The sequence below is a fragment of the Schizophyllum commune genome (assembly GCF_000143185.2).
Source record: "Schizophyllum commune H4-8 unplaced genomic scaffold SCHCOscaffold_4, whole genome shotgun sequence".
Taxonomy (NCBI): Eukaryota; Fungi; Basidiomycota; class Agaricomycetes; order Agaricales; family Schizophyllaceae; genus Schizophyllum; species Schizophyllum commune.
In genome coordinates this window covers 2,341,176-2,362,584 of record NW_026089541.1, presented here as the reverse complement: position 1 = coordinate 2,362,584, position 21,409 = coordinate 2,341,176, and the positions used below count along the sequence as shown (strand labels likewise).

General features: G+C 58.0%; 6 protein-coding genes across 6 annotated transcripts; 3 read left to right on the top strand and 3 right to left on the bottom strand.

The window, feature by feature from the left end:
* The first annotated feature begins 1,145 nt into the window (after positions 1–1,145).
* On the top strand, positions 1,146–4,808 carry SCHCODRAFT_02619447 (uncharacterized protein). The gene is made up of 7 exons (XM_050344936.1): positions 1,146–1,311; positions 1,367–1,417; positions 1,721–1,878; positions 1,927–2,327; positions 2,379–3,276; positions 3,334–3,614; positions 3,665–4,808. Coding segments are annotated over exons 2-7 (2,583 nt in total). The 5' UTR covers positions 1,146–1,311; positions 1,367–1,416; the 3' UTR covers positions 4,509–4,808.
* A 59-nt stretch (positions 4,809–4,867) lies between these two features.
* On the bottom strand, positions 4,868–6,839 carry SCHCODRAFT_02619440 (uncharacterized protein). The gene is made up of 9 exons (XM_003032807.2): positions 6,497–6,839; positions 6,399–6,438; positions 6,272–6,352; positions 6,134–6,224; positions 6,013–6,083; positions 5,930–5,958; positions 5,787–5,876; positions 5,603–5,736; positions 4,868–5,375 (listed from the first exon to the last, which is right to left on the bottom strand). Exons 1-9 carry the CDS (start codon positions 6,657–6,659, stop codon positions 5,355–5,357), a joined length of 720 nt encoding a protein of 239 aa, XP_003032853.1. The 5' UTR covers positions 6,660–6,839; the 3' UTR covers positions 4,868–5,354.
* Positions 6,840–7,125: 286 nt separating this feature from the next.
* SCHCODRAFT_02619436 (cation efflux protein) lies at positions 7,126–10,839 on the top strand. The gene is made up of 14 exons (XM_050344935.1): positions 7,126–7,691; positions 7,756–7,796; positions 7,851–7,865; positions 7,921–7,934; positions 7,985–8,009; positions 8,063–8,086; positions 8,143–8,185; positions 8,344–8,508; positions 8,788–8,912; positions 9,298–9,418; positions 9,674–9,796; positions 9,850–9,929; positions 10,012–10,064; positions 10,160–10,839. The coding sequence occupies exons 1-14, from the start codon at positions 7,622–7,624 to the stop codon at positions 10,467–10,469; spliced, it is 1,209 nt and encodes a 402-aa protein (XP_050201219.1). The 5' UTR covers positions 7,126–7,621; the 3' UTR covers positions 10,470–10,839.
* Positions 10,840–11,154: 315 nt separating this feature from the next.
* SCHCODRAFT_02573048 (uncharacterized protein) lies at positions 11,155–14,062 on the top strand. Its single transcript, XM_050343858.1, has 2 exons — positions 11,155–11,453; positions 11,505–14,062. The coding sequence occupies exons 1-2, from the start codon at positions 11,222–11,224 to the stop codon at positions 13,670–13,672; spliced, it is 2,400 nt and encodes a 799-aa protein (XP_050201218.1). The 5' UTR covers positions 11,155–11,221; the 3' UTR covers positions 13,673–14,062.
* On the bottom strand, positions 13,803–14,911 carry SCHCODRAFT_01284856 (uncharacterized protein). The gene is made up of 4 exons (XM_003032806.2): positions 14,596–14,911; positions 14,385–14,531; positions 14,118–14,330; positions 13,803–14,063 (listed from the first exon to the last, which is right to left on the bottom strand). The coding sequence occupies exons 1-4, from the start codon at positions 14,861–14,863 to the stop codon at positions 13,933–13,935; spliced, it is 759 nt and encodes a 252-aa protein (XP_003032852.1). The 5' UTR covers positions 14,864–14,911; the 3' UTR covers positions 13,803–13,932.
* Positions 14,912–15,578: 667 nt separating this feature from the next.
* On the bottom strand, positions 15,579–19,898 carry SCHCODRAFT_02727986 (histidine kinase; the record flags this gene model as incomplete). The annotated part of the gene is made up of 16 exons (XM_003032805.2): positions 15,579–15,786; positions 15,844–16,829; positions 16,881–17,017; positions 17,075–17,630; positions 17,682–17,764; positions 17,815–17,952; positions 18,023–18,176; positions 18,231–18,254; positions 18,329–18,403; positions 18,653–18,726; positions 18,806–18,821; positions 18,873–18,920; positions 18,973–19,107; positions 19,158–19,242; positions 19,291–19,732; positions 19,784–19,898. The coding sequence occupies 16 exons, from the start codon at positions 19,896–19,898 to the stop codon at positions 15,702–15,704; spliced, it is 3,153 nt and encodes a 1,050-aa protein (XP_003032851.1). The 3' UTR covers positions 15,579–15,701.
* Positions 19,899–21,409: the final 1,511 nt, after the last annotated feature.

The following is a 21,409-nucleotide window of genomic DNA, read 5'->3' as shown; positions in this document are numbered from 1 at the left end:
GCGAAGGAGACAGCGGACCTCACGTCAAGAAGCTGCGAACACTCAAAGACATGTCGTGCTAGCATGACGAGCTACTCACGGAATCGATAGAGCCTCAAAGGTCGACAATTTTGGCTAGTTTCTGAGGCTGAGCTTCGATATCACACAAGCGACTGGTGATCTTGAACTGGGCAATGGGCTAGCACTAGACAAGGTATTCTTGATCCTGAGCAAAGGACACCGACCTTCGGAGGTCGAGAGATGGGCCAAGGGTTTTGTGTACTTGGGCAGTAAGCTATGGAGGCTGGGCAATGGGCATAGAACGTCGAAGGAGTCGATGTCGCCTCGGCGACGCAGAGAACCAAACGCGGACGAGGAATCGTCCGTCCACCGCGGCAGAATTTGAGATCAAGGCGTAGGTCAGGAGCGGTGGCGCGAGTCTTGAAGAAGATTGTGGCGTGGGTACATACAATGACTGTGGCGTGAGCAATTCGACGGCACAAGAAAACGCAAGGCAGTGTGTTCAATTTCTGTGGCAAATGATGCAGCTTGAGCCACGGAAAGAGTTCCTCTTTGCGGTAGTTCCGATGAGCAGAGACTCTGCGACAGTGAATATGGCTCCGGAAGTGAAGGGCGTTGGTGGCCACTGGCCACGCGGTCTATGAGCAGCTGTTGTTCCCTAGAAAGAACGAAGCTGATAGAGGATACGCAGAAGTACCAGTCCCTCGTCGAGAAAAGGGAGATATTTGAGCGACAGACACGAGCAGCAGAAGAGCAACGAAGGCATAGTACGAGATCAAGAGGCTGGGCGCGTCGGGACTTGCCGATTCCTGATTCGATCCGCAGTCCGTGGCTGACTAAGCTGATCATCCCTTCTCCCTGACGTCCATCTCGCCACGACTGCTGCCCGTTGGTCCCGTCTCCTACTGACCTGTGATCTTTGAGACTTCTGTCAACAGCACTGGAGAGAGTTTTGCAGTGACCTGTCTTTTGCTGCAGAAGCGATCGATTTTCGATTTTTACGCCACTGAAGACTCACCCTTATTTTGTCCAACTTGGGCGACCAGAACACACTTGGAGCAATGAGTGGTCGTAGAAATAGCTCAGCTAAAGGATCTGCCTCGAGGAGGCGTAAAGACTCTTCTGCTCGTCCTGCTGAGACGCAATACTGTATTTGCCGAACCGGTGACGACGGCAGACCGATGGTCTATTGCTCCCAGTGTGATGACTGGTGCGTCCATGCTGCCTGCGACAGATGTTTGCGCTGTCTCACTCTGCACAGGTACCACTTTGAATGTGTCAATCTCACCGAGGACGATGCTGCCGATATCAGTGAGTTTCGCCATCACACTTTCAGCTACTCGATCACTGACGAGTTTGTCCCCAGACGTTTATGTTTGTCCACCATGCTCAGAAAGTACACACAGACAGACTGCAAGTGAGTTTCGCTGTTTCTCACCTTCATCGTATTTAGAAAGTAGCTACGAGTTTCCATGTATCTACGTTGTGAACCTGTCTGTTCGGCACGTCCCATCTGTTCAGACGGTACACCGCGAGGTCGCGCTCGTGGTAGCACACAAGTACATAGTCACGGATAGCGACGTGAGACGACGTCTTGGGCAAAGCTATATTTTGTGTCTTCGATGGCCAATCTATGCTGTCTTTCGATTCGCTTGCTTGTGCTTCGCCGTGTGGCCGCTGCGTTCAAAGAGAACCGTAAACTGACCATGATGGCAAACAGTGACATGGGAAGGCCCGGAGGCCGTCGAGCCCGTCGATGAGCGCGAGAGCAAGCGAGCGCGACTCCAGCGGCTCGCGCAGAAGAAGGCCATCGAGACCATATCCGAGGACGAGGAGAGCCAGGATGGCGCGTCGAGCGAGGACGAGTTTGTCGTCGAGGTGCGTGACTATCCGATCCTCGAGAGCAGTGTTCTGACCCGGTAGCAGTCGTCGACGAGGTCGAAGGGGCGCAAGATGGCGATCGTGAGCGACGACGAAGATTCTGGCAATGACTCGGACCCCTCTTCCTCCCATCGGCGCAAGCGCAAGCCCACGTCCTCCAAGCCGCCCCCTTCCAAGCGCAAGAAGACCCAGCCTGCGCGGGGTACGAGCACTAGCATCGACGACGACCCCTTCCGCAAATTCACGCTTGGCAAATTCACATCCATATTCAGCGATATTTTCCTGCGTTTCCCTCGCATCGACGATGTGGAGAAAGCGCCAGGCTTGCTGACTCCGGAAGAAACTGAAGCTGTGCGTGCAGATGCGGCAAGGTATGCAGAGGAGCTCGAGCGGGAGATGAGCAACCTGTACGTGGAAGAGGATGGGCGTGCAGGCGCCAAGTACAAGTATGTACATGTTCTGCTGCTTTGTTTGCATAGAGCTAACGTATGTCGCAGGGACCGCTTCCGCATGCTCACCGTCAACCTGAGCAAGAAGGACCGCGAGATCGTCCACAAGCGCATCATCGCGCGCGATGTCACTCCCGCCATGCTCGCCGTCATGTCCGTCCACGAGCTCGCAGACGCCGCGACGCAGCGCACCATCAAGAACGCCGAGCGCGAGGCGCTCGACCACTCAACCCTGCGCATCGCCACCGCGGCGGGCCCGCGTACGAAGATGACGCACAAGGGCTTCGAAGAGGTAGAGGTCGACGGCCCATACAACCCGCGCGAGGAGCAGCGCCAGGAGGAGGACAGCGCGCGCGAGATGACGCAGACGCCTATCACGCCTAGGACGCCGCAGGTGGATCCGTGGGGACCATCGTCGGCAGTTATACAGTCGCCGAAAGTTGAGCACTCGGCGCGTCCGCCTCTGTTCATGCACACGTCGACGGAGTATCCGGTGGCGAGTGGGGAGCCGGAGCTCAACATCGACGATTTGATCAATATTGACGAAGAGGGTATGGCGGCGCAGACGTTGGCCCTGCCCACGCCTGTTGGCGAGGCGCCTGCGCAGGATATGGAAAGCGGTCCTCCAGTTTCAGCGTCTCCCATCGAGCCTGTCAAAAGCGAGTCTGCGAGTGTTGAGCCTGAGACCATGTTCGACCTGAACTCCTTGTGGTCTGCGCCGCAAGAAGACGGCGATAATGAAGGATATGTGGATATGGACACCTCGTCGAACGAACTCCACGAACCGAATGGGCCCATGGACGTAGATAGCGGGCTCCATGATGGCGGGGACGCCGACTTCGATATGCTGCTGAACAACAACGTGGACACCTCGCATTCGGGACGTCCGCCTACGCCGCCGACACCGGTGGCGTATGAAGACACGCCGCAAGTATGGTCAGGCATGGTAAGCCAAATATTCATGAATCGCCATACAAGAGTTTGACTGATGTTGACCTCGCAGATCAACATGCCGCTCGACTCAGCAGTCCCTCAAGACACTCCCGTCGTCGCACGCCAAATGGGTGGTCGAACCATGGACGAAACCTCTCCGCTCTGGCATACGCTCTTTCCAGCGGACGTCCTACGCATCGACGGTCGCGTACCGGTGGACAAATCCAGCGACTACCTTCTGCAAAGCCGCATGAACCCCTCGCGCGAGCTGGTGGGCGTCACCTTCGCACCAGCAAGCGCAGAGCATGAGGCGTCGTTCAAGGCGCTCTCGGATTTCCTCGTAGGGAAGAGGTCAGTAGACTCGTTATATGATCGTTTGGCAGCATGCTCATGTTTCACAGTCGCCATGGACTGGTCTTTCCCTGGGGCCAACGCCCGAAAGAGCATCACCCCGGACGAGAACTGTACATTATACCTTTGCATGCGCACGAGCCGCTCCCAGAATTCATGGAGCTCATGGACGACCTCAAGCTGCCCAGGGACCGCACCCGCGACTACCTCGTTGGTATCTACGTCCTCATCCGTGGCAAGCTTGTAGCACCTCCCCAACCGCCGCAACAAATACAAGCCCCCGCGCCTCAGCAGCAGCAACCACCCGTCCATACACCTACGCCTCCTTTCGGACCGACACCGACACCGACGTCGCAGATGTACGCTACCGTGCCGCCAGTACCTGCGCAGGCTACCACGCCGCTCCCGCTGCCGAACCTGTCGAATATTCGACCAGAAGCCCTCGCTGCCGAGGTTGCGTCGCTCACTCCGGAACAAATTCAGGCTATGCTGCACACGCTGCAGGGGACGGCGCTCCTCCAAGCTGCTCAGCCGCAGCCTCCGCCGCAACCACAATTTACACCCCTCCCGCTGCCTGCGTGGTCTGCTCCGCCGCCGCCTGGGGGCTACCCGCCTCATGCTCCGGGCGGTTACACCCCTCCTCAAGGCGGCTATCCCCCTCACGGCGCCCCACCATATCCTGGGCAGCCACCCTATGGCGGCCAACCGCCGTATAACCCAGAATACGACGGCTATCGAGGTGGAGGAGACCGCGGTGGGTGGAACAAGCGTGGTAGCAATAGGGGACGTGGCCGTGGGCGAGGTGGTCGGGGCCGAGACGGGGAGAGGTTCAACAAGGCGGACAACGGGTGGGGAAGGGGTGGACGAGGTGGCGGACAGCGTGGTGGATGGTGAAAGGTTGCTTGATGGGATGATGATAGGGGTCGCTGTATCGGGGAGGTTGCTTGGTTTGCATGGTTAGGAGACGTTGTCAGCCGTGAGGCTGGTGAGGGGTCGCTTGCTCGTAATGATTGCTGTTATGGTGTGTCCGAAAATCAAGGGGAATGTGCGCGAAGATCATGTGCTCATGTGGTGTACGATATGCCTCTAGTTCATGCTTACTCTCTTACTGCTTAGTTCCGTTGTTCCTTTCGATTCCTTTACTTATGACTATGCCTTCAATCAATCTGCTCATCAGAGCTCATTCAGCCCGACTTGCAAACCGTGAAAGTTTCCTTGTTCAAGGCCCCGAAACGACCGAACCATTCACGCAGCCACACTCTAGCGCAGAACACCTTCATAGACATCAACAAACATCAAAGTTTGTACACAAAGTTCGTACAAACGGCCACGAGGTAAGTGGTCGCCGTCGTAAGCACATCAAGGGGCCCGGTGAGGACTACCTAGCAAGGTTTCTCTCATACTTAGTGTAGTGTACTAGTCCAGTTCGCATGTCGTACGAGTTCGCGGGTCACAACAGTCCAAAAGTCTAGGTACGTAGCCGATGTACGTAGCGCTCAGTTCGAGTCCGATCACACTTACAGCCCTTATAGATAATACAATGTCCGATTCGCAAGAACGTCCGAGCTAGCCACGGCGTCTGGAATCGTCGTTGGGGAGAGGCGCCTCCGCGCTTGATGCTAACGCCTTGCTTGACCTTGACGTTGCACCGACACCTTGCTTGGCGCCGCACAGAACACGGGCGCCTCACTTGATGCTCACTTGACGCTAGCGGAGGCGCCCCCGTTCAGAGTTGTCCGCTTAGTCGACGAGGTAGAGGTTCTAAAGAGAATATTTCGTCAGCAAGGGGTTGATTTGCGCGCAAGGTTGCGCAGGAATAGGCCGATTTGCGGAGGGATTGATCAATGTGCGCAAGGATAGGTGAATCTGGCGCAGGAAAGGGTTGATTTGCGCAGAATGTTGATTGAGGGACGGGTTGAGTTATCGCAAATATTGGATTGCGCAGGCACAGGAAATGATACATTGTCACAAGGATTCGCATCACTCACCACAGCGCCGGCGGGATAGTAGTCGAACTGCTTGTTGTACGCGGCGAGGTCGCCGACGAAGAAGAGCTCGTTCGCCCGCGCGTCGTACGCGAGCTGCGTCTTGGGCTTGCTTCCGTCGGGGTTCACGAAATGGGCTGGTTAAATATGTTAGCGTACAATGGTGCGCGGAATTGCGCATACGCACCAGTGAGCGCCTTCGTCTGCGGATTGAACGTCCAGATCGCGGACTCGTACGAGTACTCGCCGGCCTTGACGGGCTTGGAACCAGCAGGGGCTAAGGAGGGATGCATCAGAGACATGGCCCTTCGCGGATGACGTCGTACGTACTCTGGCCGACGTTGGTGAAGGCGACGGTTCTGCGATCGAAGCATCAGAAGGCGTCGGAGGCGAATCAGGGTGCGCGGACTCACTTATAGCTGCCCTTGGCGAGAGGGCCGGTACCGGAGGCGCCGACGTAGTAGGGCGCAGGGAAGTTGGGGTTCTGCGTCTGAGGGTGAGGGAGGAGGGAGGAATCGTGACGGTGAAACGCACGGTGGCCAGGATGTCGAAGGGCTTGTTGCCGCCGGAGGTTAAGAAGGAGACGTGAAGCTCTTCGTCGCTTGTGCCAAAGTTGATGCCGGAGCTTTGCAGGGGTTAGTGGTCGCCTCAGTGGCGATGGTTCAGACGTACATGGACGCTGCGCCCTCCCAGTTCCTGATGAATCCAACGACAGTGCCATCCGCTGTCCTTGCCTGAAGACGACCAGAGTACCTGCGACAGGTCAGTTTATCGTTTGATTAGATCAGAGGTGACTTACGAGACAGGTGGCTTAGCAGACGGGTGGCCATGCTCAGCACCTTGTTTATGGAGAACAATAGTAAGCGATTGATCGCTGCCAAGGGTCCTCGCACTCACTGTCAGTCCCCGTGCTCGTTCTGCGCAGGTTAGCAGGCGCCAAAGGCGGGAGGCCGCGGGCGAAGCGCTGGGCGTTGGTCTCGAGCGGTGCAGCGCGCGCAACGAGCACAAGCGCGCTGAAGAGGACCAAGAGCCAGGACGAAACGCGGGCAGCGGAGAACATGGCGGCGCGCAAAAAGCAATCGGGGGATCGCTCGAGCGCCCCCGCCCGGCCTGTGCGTTTTATACACGGCACGCCTTTGTCCTCGCGCCTCAAGGGGGCCGATCAGGTCGTAGAGTGGGCCGGCGCCGGGCCAGGCGGGGTGCCTCATGCCCGGCACGGAATAGATGATGTCGATGGGGGCCCGTGCCTTTCATTGAAACGGGGCAAAGCCCCCGTCGAGGGCTGGGGGGCTGGCCAATGGCACGACACCGCCCACGGCCCTGGCGTGCATTTGCGGGCTGGGGGTGCCGAAGACTATTATCACGCACTTACACGTGTATGTCGCCTGTATGTGGTGGGATATCCTGATTATTCGAGAAGGGAAATCTAGGTCGTTTGCGCTGAATGGGCGGTAGATGCACGTTTTCCGCTCAAGGACCGCGCTCACGCGGCGGGGGAGCGCCCCCGGTGGCTTGCGAGCTGTATAAGAATGCCGGCAGCTGTATATGAACTTGAAGCACGACATCCATCTCGCCATGCTTCTACGTCCTCCCGTCAATAAATTAGGGGCCACGCACCAAGCATGCACTCATCATCGACGCTGGCCAACACGCAAACGCGTACGCGAAGCTGACGTGCAGCTTGGCGCGAAAAAGGGTGCGCGCATTTGGGGTGATTAATTCGAAGTACGTTTGTAGTACGCATCCCTGCCATTCAGCATTTTCCAGGGCGCCAACCTTCGGAATGGAGGCTGGTAATTCGCTGGAGATGATGGACGCGGGGAACAACAAAGGAATTTCCGAATTCGGCAGTAACGCGTCCCGTGATGCCGTCCGATGATCCGAGCCCCGCGCTCCGAGTCCGAGGACCGAAGTCGTGCGATTAGATAACGCACGAGTAATATGCGCCCCGCCCGCCAGCGCGGCTCTTCTCGCGACCGGCGCTAGTCGCACACCACTGGCTTGCCTCCTGCTCTCACCACGATGAAGAACACGACGCGCCTCGGCGTCGTCCTCTGCATCAGCCTGCTTTTCTTTATTGCCGAAATCGCTGGTGCGTTCCTTCCAAGGGCGCCAACAATTGAACGGGGCCTGATCAGGCTCTGCATACTTCCCAGTTGGGTTTAGAACGAAATCCCTGGCGCTGATTGCGGACGCGGTGCGTGTCCAGTTGACGCGTCAATGAGATACATTGCTCAGTCTAGGTCTGCAGTTTCACTACCTCAACGTACGTGCGCGATGCCTTTATCCTGCCTCGCTTACAGACGGGCGTCCTCGTACAGGACATCGTCGCCTAGTACGTGGTGCCTGTCTACTCACCTTCCCCGGACGCTAATTAGCGCTCAGTGCCATCGCGTTCCTAGCTGCATACGTGAGCTCCCCCTAAATGCACAATATCTGCGAGCTGCCACTCATTCCTCCCAGCTACAGGACAATAATCAGTCCGCAGTACGCCTCCTCGCCTCCTCTCTCCCCACCTCTCCTCATTCTGACCGCGTGCCCAGAGCCTCGCCTTCACCTTCGCCTATCACCGCGCAGAACTCGTCGGTGAGTCCACGCGCCGACCTTGATATCCGTGAGGCAGACTTGATATCCGCGAGGGGGACTGAACATCCCCGAGGCGGACTGGATATCCCCGGACTGACCTCCGCCCATTCACACACATTGACCCCCATTGATATGCATCCGTACTTACGCATTCCCAGGCGCCTTCTTCAACGGTGTCTTCCTCCTCGCGCTCGCGCTCTCGATTTTCCTCCAGTCCCTCGAGCGATTCATCAATGTAACGGAGGTCCAGGACCCCATCATGGTCCTCACCATCGGCTGCATCGGCCTGGCGCTCAACATAATCAGTGTCCTTGTCGTTCATGGTAGGTCCTTTCTTTCGTGATGCGTCCCTCAATTGTTTTTCTTTAGACGTCCCCAATTGTTCTTCGCGATCCGCCTTATTCGTCCTTGTCTATCCGTGATACACCTTATTCTTCGTTGGAGTGGTACGGGATCTTTGGCGACAAGCCATGGTACCGAATCTTCTTCCGCACGCGATGTCAAGGACGCATCCTGACAAGAATTCTTGTTCTTAAGCGTGTTTTCCCCCGCTCAATCCATTCATCCAATAATCCTCCGCTGACTGCTTACCATTATTACAGATCACGGAGGGCACTCACACGGTGCAGGAAGCCACTCGCACGGCACAGAGGGCCATTCGCACGGCAATGTTCAAGAGCTTCAGGCGCAGGGACCACAGGCGGCTCCCGCGACGCCCCCGCATATTGTACGTCGGGGGTCCTTGTCCTCAAAACAATCCTTTGAGTCCTTGTTGCTCCTGGATAAATCCCCTCCGGGGGGCCTTGTCCATCACTCCCTTTCTTGGGGGCCTCGTCCACAATTCGTCCTTCCACCCAATCATCCACATCTCCCCTCATTCATTCAATTAGTGGCTGACGGATCACTGCTTTTTTCCTTCCTTCCGTCCTTCCTCCTTCCTCCCGTCCTGCCTCCTCGTACCTTCCGTCGTCCTCGTACCTTCCTTCCTCCTCGTACCTTCCTACCTCCTCGTACCTTCCGTCGTCCTCGTACCTTCCTCCTTTCCTCCATGACTCCATCCACCCAATCATTGCCCTGGTCCCAATCACCGGCTGACGGATCACTCTTCGTAGCACGAGGGCCACAATCACACGCAACCTCTCGGGCCCTCAGCGGGACACGGCCACGGCCACTCGCACGGGAACCTCGGCCTCGCCGGCGTCGTCGTGCACCTGTTTGGCGATGCGATCAATAGTGAGTTTGGCCGTTCTTGCTTGTTCTATGTGACTATGTGCGTGTGGGGTGGATGAAAGGGGGTGGATGAAGGAGGGGGGGAGGGGGAGGATGAAGGAGGGGGGTGCATGAAGGAGAGGCTGGGGGGTGAAGGAGGATGGGGGGATAGTTTCCTCGCTTGTGCATCAGCACACAACAATGCTCCGAGCTGGCATTTCCGTTCTACATCGCGCGACTCGGATTGGTGCAGGAAGATGCTAACACGCGCTACACCAGACATCGGCGTCATCATCGCCTCGCTTGTCATCTGGAAGGTCCACTCGCCGGAGCGGTTCTACGCGGACCCTGCGGCGTCGCTGATCATTAGCCTCATCATCTTTAGTAGTGCGATTCCTCTTAGTAAGTCATCTAAATGGTAGTGTTGCATACGCCGCTGACTGGTCACCTCTCAGCCGCGAAATCGGGGCGCATCCTGCTCGAGGCGGCTCCTGTGGACCTTGACCTGGAGAAGGTTAAGGATGATCTTTCGACGGTAGGGTCGCTTTTCTCAGCTTTGTGCAGAGGAACGCTTTTCTCTGCTTTGTGAAGACGATGTTGACGAGCGAATGCACTAGATCCCCAACGTCCTCTCGATCCACGACCTGCACGTTTGGCATCTTTCCCAGTCGTACGTGCTTTCTTCTACTCCTACCCCCTTCCCTGTCTCCTTTACCAACCCTTCTTTTCCCCTCCACCGTCGCCCCAAAAGCTAACGCTGCCCAGCGTCATCCTCGCCTCCGTCCACGTCTGCGTCTCCCCCGAGATCTCCATGATCGAGTGGCAGGAGACGGAGCACTACCTCCAGCAGTGCTTCGCCGAGTTCGGAGTGGGACATGTTACCATCTCGCCGGAGCTGCATGTCTCCTCGCCGCGGGACACGTCGGAGACCCCCACTATATCCGGAGAGCCTTCGTGTGAGGAGTTATTGGGTACATGCCGGATGCCGGTGGCGGAGGGGTTCAAGTGCAGCGTGGGCGATTTGGTGAAGGCGGGCGGGATGAGGCGGCGGAAGGAGGGGAGGGGGGCGGCATAAAGGGGGGGCAGCGGCGGCTATGAGCGTAAAGCGGAGATGGCGGAGGTGGAAGGGAGAGGGGGGTAGCGACGGTGAAAGCGAAGGGGGAGGAGGAGGAAGAGGAGCAGCGGACGGGGGCACGTACTGATGGTGCGAGGCGGGTCGATGAAGGAGTAAGGGTGGCAGATGCCTTCGTTCGCGAAGGCATGGTAATGTGTACAGTAGAAGGGTTGATGTCGATGGGCGGAATATTATGGACGAAGGGTTGACGATGCATTGACACGGCTGATGTTCTTACGAGACGAAGGTGCTACAAGCGTATAGCTAGAGCTGAAGGTAAGAGAAGGATAGCTGTCGCCGCCTTTCAAACAGTATCTCCCGTCGTGCAACGGAGGAGAACGGTCTGCCTGCTGCTGTCGATATTGCCAGCGTATTTAACGTCAGTGCAGGTAGGTGTCCATGCGCTGCGTAGATGAATCTGGCGTAAGGAGCGAACGCACAAAGACAGAACAAGACTTGCAAAGCGAAGAGGGTGAGCATTGATATCTACTGCGTACACGAAGGATGGCTGATGACGGTAGGATGGGTGTGCGACATGAGAGACGGAAGAAAGAAACGTCGGCGGTCGCCGAATAAAATTGTGTCAACTTTGGCCTTGTTTGTTGACGGGAGCATTGCGGACCCACGGCCCGTCATCCGAGTCCCATTTCCCGCCATCACTGCACCCTCTCTCAATAAGCGCCCAACTCACTTTTTCTGTCTTTGTGAAAGGCATGGTCAGAAACGTGTCCAACAAGTTCGACTTGCCCGACAATCCAGAATATCTTGACTTCCCCCGCAGCGACGGTGACTCGAGCCGTTGGCCTCCACATGAGCAGACCGTGCGCGTTGTGGGCGAGGATGGGCATGTGGACTATATGCAGTATACGCCTATAGATGCGGGCGTGTGTGTCAGATGGCGGTTCGTTGCTGGTCAGGCCGTCGCTCGCTACTTGGGCTTGCCTGGTAATGTTTATGATTGTCTATAAGATGCCGATGTCCTAACATGCCTCACAGAGGGCAAGAACTATGTGCTCAGAGACTGGCCAGCTGGATATCGAATGTATGACCACCACAAAGGGCCAGAACACGGCCCGAGGCACGACATGTACCTCTTTGGTGGGCGAAGAGGCCCTTTCTCTTTTGTGCAGACCGCTCATCGAAGAGCAGGCTCAACCAGCCGCTACCGCTCCATCAACGAGTTCATCCCCCATGCGCACTGGCTCATGTCCGACCCGACGATGAACACCGCGAACTGCATCTGCAAGTACTGCCAGCGCACGCCCCAGCGGCTCATCACGCAGACGATGACCCAGGCGAACGTGCTGCCCGCGCGCGGGAGCGGCGGGATGTACGCGGGGAAGCCCAAGGTCGCGCGCCTGCGCAACATGCCCCAGAAGCCCGCGGCGGCGACGCGGCTGCACGTCAGCGTCCAACGCCCGCTCAAGCCGCTGCGCCCGAGCTCGGGCGTGGACCGCACGCCGATGAACCAGGATAGGAACCACGACCTGCGCGTGCTGCACGCTAGCGCGCACCGGCGGTTCAAGCGCTGGTTCCGGGACGGGGAGATCGTCTGGGGCGCGCTGAGGACGCCCATAGCCGGAGAGGGACCCCCGATATCCACCTGGCCGTGCATCGTCGAAGACTGCAACCTCCATACGAGTACTAGACCCCGCACGGCGGAGGATCCGCCAGGCCCCGTCCCCTGGATCAGCGAGCAGTCCGTGCGCTACCGCCTCCGCTGCCTCGCCGTCTCGCACATCCTCTTCGTCAACGAGGACGGCGTGCTCCCCTACCTCGCCCACGGCGCCGACGGCGTCATGGACTGGGCCCGCACGCAGCCGCGCGACCGCTTCAAGTTCGACGAGGACACCTTGTACAGCGTCAACCCCTCCCCCGCGCCCGACGCCGCGGACGCGCCGCCGCCGGACTACATCGACGCCGTGTCCGCGTACATATTCGCCGTGCAGATCGCGGGCGAGCACTCGTACTTCTGGACGCCCACGGACGAGTGGGAGTTCCGCTATCACGCGCCCGCGCACCGTTCGGGCTCGGGCTCGCGCGACAAGTCGAAGGAGCGAGGCGCGTCCGCGCCGGGGAGCCTGCAGGCCGCGCTGAATGCCGCCGCCGCGAACAACGAGCGCGTCGAGCGCGAGACCTCGCGCGCGCCGTCGCAGGACGCCGCGGGGGTGGAGCCCGACATGCCCGCGGACGAGCTCGACGAGGTGCGCACCCGCATCCTCGGCGACGAGCGCCCCGGGAAGGCGCACACCCAGGTGCGCTACCAGGGCCTCTGGTGGGGCCCCGAGCGGATCTGGGTCGACGACCTCGTGCGGCTCAAGGTGCCCCGGCAGGCCCTCGCGCCGCACGGCGCGCCGCATATTTACGCGCCCGCGCCGCCGTCCGCGCACGTCGTGGAGATCGCGCGCGCGCGGAACGTGCCGCTGCCGCCGGAGCAGATGGGCGCGATCGCGCGCTCGGTGTTCATGCGGCTCTCGGCGCTGGTCGTGGTGGAGTACGAGCGCGGGGGGAAGAGGACGAAGGAGTGCCGGGCGGTGGGGGAGCTGTACGAGCTGGCGGATGAGGGGTATGAGGAGCCGGAGCCTGCGCTGCGCGCGCAGGAGAAGGTGCCGGAGTCGGGATCGCAGCAGCCACCCCAGGCGGCCACCTCCCAAGCAGGCCCATCGCAAGCAGGCCCATCACAAGCAAACCCACCCAACGCAGACCCCCCATCCAACGCCACCGCCAAACCCGCCCCCGGCGACGTCCTCTCCGGCCCCCTCTGGAACGACCGCTTCCCCCTCCCCCCGCCGCCCGCCGCCTACCGCTGGCGCCGCATCACGCACCCCGGCTTCGAGGCCGTCGTGTCCCTCCCCGTGCTCAGCGGCCGCTACTACCCCGGCATCCTCCAGCACCCCCTCCTGCGGGACGAGATGGAGCGGGTGATGAGCGAGATGGACGCGGCGTCGCCGCTGTTGGAGCTGGAGGGCCTGACGAGCGCGTTCTCGTGCGCGCTGGAGCCGTTTAAGTTCAAGCAGGTGAGGGAGCAGCAGTTGGTGGCGGCGGATCAGGTGGCGAGGGAGGTGTTGGCGAGTTATGGAGAGGAGGAGGAAGAAGAGGAGGAAGGGAATGCGATGGAGGTTGATGAGGTAGGGGATGTGGAGATGGGGGACGCTGGGCCATGACACTGTAGCCCCCTTGCGTATGTATCTTTGACATCTTGCACGGCCTTCTTGCTTGCGAATATTCTGACTGGAGAGAGATTGTCTATCCTCAAGCCGACTTCCCGGACATGCGCTCCATGGTGCAAACTCGAGAATGAAGATAGGATAATCGCGAGGTATCATCATGACGCATATCTGCGGTACAAAATAGTGTTACACAGTACAATAGTAAACCCGAAGCAAGAGAGATACGTAGACACATGGACGGACCAACCCAGAGATCATGTCCGAGTCGCGACGAGGTCAACGAAGGCCTGGCGCACCGAGATGATGAAGCCGTAGATATCCTGCGTCTTATTTAGCCGGTCTAGGAGTATAGGCAGGGTGGGTAATGGCGGGGTGGAGGTGGGGACTGAGGCGCAAGTCGGTTAGTGGGGACTTGAGTAGCAAGAGGACGGTGGCGCACCTTTGAACGGCGTACTGGACACGTCCAGCACGAAGCGAAACTCTCGCCCAGGATCCGAGGGTTGTATCTCCCAGAATCGGATGAGAATGGGTTCCGCGCCTGCTGCGCCCTTCACGCCTTCGATAGCGCACGCAAGGGTCCGTTCGCAGGCTTCGAGGTAGGGCATAACGGACATGGCATGAGCATTCAGCAGGTTGCGCTCCTTCTCCTTCTCTAGATTATACCGAGTCAACATCATGTAGCATCGGGGCAATAGGATACACGTACCTCGTTGCAGGTTCTCCGCCATCGCGCGTACGTTCTCCACCTCTGTCTCATCCTCCACGGTCTTCTTTTTCAAGGACTCCACCTGCCGCTTCACGGACGCAATCGCCACCTCCGCCTCCCGCTTCTCCTCCTGCTCGCGCTCCAGCTCTGCACAATCCACCCGTCAGCCCTCCATCCGTGAATCCATCTCAATCCTGAACACAAAACGCACCAGCCAACAACTCAATCTCCTTCAACTTGCACTGATTCGTCTCCGCCTCCGCCGCCCGCATCCTCTCCGCCAGCCGCTTCTTCTCCGCCTCCACCTGCTCTCTCCGCTCCGCCATAGCTGTGATGTACCGCATCTTGTGCTCGCCGAGGGCCTTGACAAAATCGCGGTTCGTCTTCTCGAAGGCTTCGAGTTTGAGGTCGATCTGGGGATTGTCTTCCGCTAGCAAGGACGCGAGGTCAATACGCGGCGCTCGTAAACGGCGGCCCATAGTGGTAGGCGCGCGCGGGGTGACGCGGTGGCGAGGGGAGGAGGCAAGGGGTGACGCGATCACGTGCGATCACACGGTCGTTTGAATTTCCGTTTCTGGCCTCAAGGCCTTCCCATTTCGGAAGTCAAGCCTTTGAGTCCCTCAGAGTGGTTGTATACTGAGAGTCAGAGAGAACTCCGCAATCCCTCTCCGGAAGACATGAGACGCAATAAGAAATCGTGATGATATTTCATGTTCGAAATCGCAGAAGAGTCGAGTCGGGCATAACCATGGAGCCCAGAGATATCTATGCAGCACAACACCCAGTATCTACGGCCGACTACATATAACTTAGTAGCGATCTAGCCGTACAGCGTACTATAAGTACAAACCCCGATATATAACGATCCGAAGAGATGGGCCAAAAGCCCGGCATGAATAAGAATGTACGACGAAGTGGCCTGGAGGAAGGGAGAGGTAGCGGTTGGAGGCAATGGGGAGAGTAGGAGAGGCATGGGGGAGAGAAGGTGCTGATAGGGAGATGAAGAGGAGGCGAGGGGAGGTACAGGCGCACAACGAACGTATAAAAGTGGGAACAATATAGTACTTATCATAGGTAGAGCAAACCGAAAACACAGCGACGGAAAAAGCGAGCGATCATGACCAAGGACGTGTATGTATGCATCATGATAAGTTTCATGAGGACGGATGGATGATGAATGCGTATGCTATGATTGTGTGTTGTTGTTGAGCGAGGATGGATGATGCAGAGGAAGTGAGAAAGAAAGATGCGAAAAGAAATATGCGAATCAAAATGTGGGCAGTAGATGCGAGTCAGTTCAAGGAGGGCAAGACGGGTCTATAACGCGGCGTGCGCGGAGTAGCGACCCGTGATGTTGTGTTTTCGCCGATAGCGCGCGATATTGACAAGGTCCATCAAGCGGCTGGGAAGATCGTCAGCACACCATACACTACACTTGACGATGAGAAACAAGACTCACTCTCGTGTAAGTGGCTTGGTGAGAATCATATCAGCACCCGCATCCTTGTACTCGCCCTGGTCCGTAACGAGCGCGTTGCCAGTGCAACCTACGACAAAGTCCAACCTCCCCGCCCCCCGCAACTTCCCCACCGCCTCCAAGCCCGTCATCACCGGCATCGAGTTGTCCAGGCACACAAGGTCGAACCGTCGTTCTGGCGGGCCCAGGAGGATGTCCAAGCACTGCTGCCCGTCCGTCGCCGTGGTGACCTTGGCGCCCATGGATTGCAACAATCTGGCCATGATCTTCCCGGTCAGAGGCTCGTCATCGACGACGAGAATTTCCAAGGGCTCTTCCGCTGGGATGGGCCCATTGGCGACCGAAGGTATTGAGGGTGTCATGCTAGGCGCATGTCGGGGAGGCTTGGGTACTTGCAGAGTCGACGGGGTCGTATTCGTTGTGTTCGACAGAGGCGCAGGATGTGGACCCTTGTGGTCAGCCGCCGAATCTACCGGCGAGCGCGGCACAGTTGGCGACAGCGAAGGCGGTGGCGTCCTCGACACCGGCCTCTGGAGTGGCTGCGGCATCGGCATCCGTGCCTTCTCCCCCGAATCCAACCTGAACTCTCCCTCTTCTCCGGGCGTTTCCGCCAACGCCGCGCCTGCCATATCCAGCACGCTCGTCCGCTTCCCCGACAACGGCCCAGGAGACCCCGCAAGCGTGCTCTCCGTCGCCTCGGAGCCCGGCGTCGGAAGGAACGGCTGCATGAACGCGGTGGAGACGGTGGTGTCGGACGCCATGGAGGTAAAGGCGAAAGGGGCTTGCGGCTTCGCGAAGGGTGAGTTCGGGGTGCCAAGGGAGGCGGGGCTGGAGGGCGTTTGGATGCTGGGCGGTGGTGGGATGCTGCTCATCATTGCCTTGGCCGCGCGGACCTCGCCTTGCGTCGCGACCGGGAATGAGAGCTCGAACCAGAAGATCGCGCCTTCACCCTTGCGGGAGATGACACCCTGGAGGAAAATGTTAGTAGAATGCGTGATAACCCAAGTGTGCCTACTAACCATTTTACCGCCACTCAGAGCGATGAGCTGCCGCACAATAGGCAACCCAAGCCCACTCCCCTTCCCGCTATTCTTGCCAATCGCGGTCTGCACAAACGGCTGGAACTTGCGCAGTTTGCGGAACTCGCCCGGCGTCACTACGCAATGGTCAGCATCCTCCGTCCCTTCATGTTCAGAGAAGGATAAATACTCACATCCCGGCCCCTGATCATGCACCTCCACCCTAAACTTGAACATCCGCATGCTCACCGACTGCGGCGACCCCGTCGAGCTCTTCCCATCCGTCGACGTCGCATCCTCCGTCCGCCTCTCCTCCTCCCCCATCTTCCCCATCTCCACCGTCACGTGCCCCGGATCCCTCTCCTTCTCCAAATCTCTCTCCGGATCCAAGCACCCATCCTCCTTCTCCCTATCCCTCTCTTCCCTATCCCTCTCCTCCTTCTCCCTCACCCGGCCTTCCACAATCTCCCTCTCCCTCGCATCCATCGCCAACCGCTCGTCCTCCTCCTCCCTCATGTGCCGGTCCGCCGGCGTCTGCACCAGCTTCGTCACGATCGTCACCGCGCCGCCCTCGCCCGTGAACTTGATCGCGTTGCTGCCCAGGTTCGTGATGATCTGCCGCAGCCGGATCTCGTCGCCGATGACCCAGAGGCCTTCGTCGGGCGTGGGCGAGTTCGGGCGAAGGCGAACCTCGTCGATGTTGGCGTCGAACTTGACCGCGAGGGGGATGCCTTTGGCGGCGGCAGCGACCTGAAGGTGGGGTCAGGTGTTATTCAATGAAAGAAAGGTTTTGTATCTCACGTTGAGGTGGGAGAAAATATGCGACAGCGTGCGATGGAACGGGAATGGACGCGGCTTGAACTCGAAAAGGCCAGTGTCCATTTCTGAATTTCATGTCAGTTGCGTTCTCCAACAATCATTGCATGACACGCACTCTGCAAATCCAGCACGTCATTGAGCACCTGCTGCATCTGCTTGAGGCTGACTTCCAGCGCGTGCACCTCGAACGTTTGCGTCTTGACCGTCTCCTTCTTCAGTGTCCCGGACGCTTGTAAGCTGTCGAAGGAGAGCACTGATATATGGTCAGCGTCACATACGTCCCTGCTATTATTTTGTAACCGGCGTGAAGAGCAGCTACGCACTGGCAGTATTCAGCGGCACCCGAACTTCGTGGAAGATGTAGGCCGCAAAAAGCGAGCGGCTTTCGCTCAGCTGAGCCTCTGCTTGCTTCGAGGACTCCAGCTGAAAGTACGCTTGCTTGAGCTGCGCGTTGAGCTGATGAAGGTGTCGGCGGGCCTGAGAGAAAATGTCGTTAGCTGAGGCATACTGACACCACCACGGTGAGCGCACCTTCTCCATGCGGTAGGATAGCCACTGGACAAAGATAGAGAAAAGGGCCTGAATTTTGAGCTCAGTGTACAGGCGGACGGCGAGAGACGATTGCATACATATCCGACGACGTTCCTCGCGTAGATGGTTTGATCCGGAATAATCATCGTGTTGAGCAGAACGAAGAACACGACCTGTGAAAGGATAGCGTAAGCGAGATGAACAGCGGAAGGACGGGGGTACGGGTAAATGGGGTTTGGACCATGGAAGGGCAGGAAGCATGAATCACGGAAGTGAATGAGGTATAGTCCATAGGGGTGGATAGAGGGTGTACCCCGAACGGGGAGAAGAGTAACCCCAAGCAGTGCGCAACCGAGCCCCAGATGGCGCGCAACGGCACCATGAAGCTACGCCGGAGGAGAGTGAATGGAGGATGTACGTACCTGGAAGAACGCCATGTAGGACCTGCGCGCGCAGATGAACAGCGCAATGACAGGGAAGCCCGTTGCATAGTAATCTAACCGCCAAGTGAGTGAGTTGAAGCGGCGCAGAAGGGGCACTAGAAGGGTGAGTGGGGTTGTGGAAAGGTGACGTACACATAGCGAGGAAATCCTGCAACAATCTTTCAGATTATGCTCTGGTCAAGGAGACGAAAAGGCATACCTTGCCGTGGCAGTTTTTCTCCGGGGTGTAGAAGCCACATTCTTTGATCTAGTGGGCCAATGAGAAGATGTTACACGATGCAGAAGAATAAGTAATTTACTTGAATGACCTCCGTGAGCGCGCAGTACCACGTCGCAATGCAGAACCAAGTCTGGAAGATGAACGGCGCCTTGTTATTGAGGTTGATCGCCACCATGACCGGAACGGGCAGCGTGAACAAAGTAAAGACGCCGTACTGCACATGTTCAGTGGACGTGCATGGCGAATCCGTGGAGTCGTACTCACAAAGGCGATGTACTCGTACAGTGTCACGCTGTGATTGAGCCACAGGTACAATGCCCAGTTGATGACGAGGTAAAGTGAGAAATAGCTGCACCGATGTCAGTATGGCAGGAAGACGAGAAGCAAGACAACAGACCCTGCAGCCATCTTGTTGTTGTGCCACTGCTCCTTCTGGTACCGGATCTCTGCGTCCTTGTCCGGGAACGTAGGGTGGAAGAAGGTGATCACGGCATAGTACGCCTGCCAGAACAGGGGAGCCCAGCGCAGGCGCATGCGCATAGAGTCCGAGGCATGAGGGTAGTCGGGGTAGTACACCGGATCGCTGATCGGCGGAACCGACTGGTTATCCTCCTCTCCGGACACGACGACCTCATCCACGCTCCAGTCGGACTCTTCGTCGTGGTGCTCGACATAGTGCCGGTACTCTGGGTTGTTGACACTGGCTGCGTAGAGACTGGCGGGAGTCTTGCCGTACAGCGACCCCTCGACGCTCGTCCCGCGACTGCCGGCGGGCCCCTTCCCGCCGAGCCCGTCAGACGGCGTCCCCGTATTCGTCTTCGTCAACTTGCTATGGAGAACTGAGCCCCAAATATTAGTTTGCAGCAGTTACGGCAGCGCCCCCCACGCACAGTGAATGACGGTCCATATGCGCTGCGGCCACGGCGGCCTTGCATCCCTCTTGACGCGCTCGTCGAAGTTGACGACGTGGACGTTGTGTAGCGGGAGCGCCTGACCGTTGTCCATCGCTGTGGGAGACGGTGGGGGGTAGCGGTGGACGCTGTGGTCCGCGTTGAGCGGCGGCGTTTCTGGATCGCCCAGCGCGACGACGAGGGGAGTTGACAAGCAGCAGCGATGGTCACATTCGCTGCGCCCACGATCGTAAGGAACACTTCCGCATGGGGAAATTTCATAACACCGCATCACCGATGATGACATCACTCCCTTTGCTTCCCATTCAGGCCGGACCCTGAATGGACTCGGAGAAGGACCCTCGAGCATCTCCTGCTGCTTTACTCCTGCCTTTCGACGCTCATCGACACCAGAAAACACTATTTTCTCTCATTTTCTGGGGCGGAACATAACCGACATCCGCGCTAGCAAGGACTCAGGTTGACCCGTGTCATTGGTGGCGATGCAGCAATTAAAGCCTTTATGGACTTTTGGGGCTCAGAATTCGCTCGCGCTCTCGTCAACACCAGATGCTTGGCAGACTAGAGACTCTTGCGCGCAGCTGGCCTCCGACACTACTTGTTGAAGGGCTCGTCAAAGTGCAACTCAGATATCACGCGCCAGTCCGCCGTCGACACGCACTTTTCGCGATGACCACACGCGTGCTCACATGTGTGCCTCGGGACTCACCAAGAGACATCGCGCACCTGCTCAACGCCGTACGTACAACATCCGCCGACGATGCAACCCCTCACGCGTGGTCTGCGGCGAAGCCGCCTCTGGCGAATTACTCGATCCTACTATAGTGGCGAACCCGACGGCTCCGCTACCCTTCGCATACCATCCCCAACACAGTATTGCAGAAGCTCGCCCCCGTCGGTCATCTTCACGTCTTCATCCTCCGATTGGATGGAAAAAATTAGTTTACCCCGCCGTCGCCACGTCTTCCTTCCGAGGTTCTCGTCTCTTTCACCACATCTGTCACTTCTGCAATTCAAGATCCACTGCCTCATTCTTCCCCGCGACTTATCGTCTCACGGGCATCAATTTTGTGCAAGATCTGTTGCTGAAGACTACATACTCTATACGCGCGTCCAGTACGGCGCCACCCACTCCGAGGACCTGCACGATCGCGAGTGGTCCAACGGATTTTCGTAGGCGCAAAGTCGGAGTCGCCGCTCAGGAATGATCTACGTCTCTTGGTCACTTCCTTCGTGCTCCGTCAAGTCGCACGACTGCGCCTCATGTACTCCCAGGTGCGGTTCAGGGTTCGTCATCCTGAAATCATAGAGCCGAGACCTCGACATCGAGGAAGTGCGAAACATCTACATCCGACCCTCCATACTTCGCAAGTAGAAACTCCTAATGGTTCAAGCAGGTCAGCTTGGCCATGCTGTCTAGCGGTCTTGATCGTTCTCCGACGACCAAAGCCACACTCAGGAAGAACATGATGGCAAGTCATAACAAAATTCCCTGTACCTTCAATCAAATGTCTGCAGGCCATTGTTTGGGCGGATTCGGGCTTCACGCACCATCTTTGGTCTAGGCTATAGCGTAACGTTGCCAGGGAACCTCTGAGCGGCGAG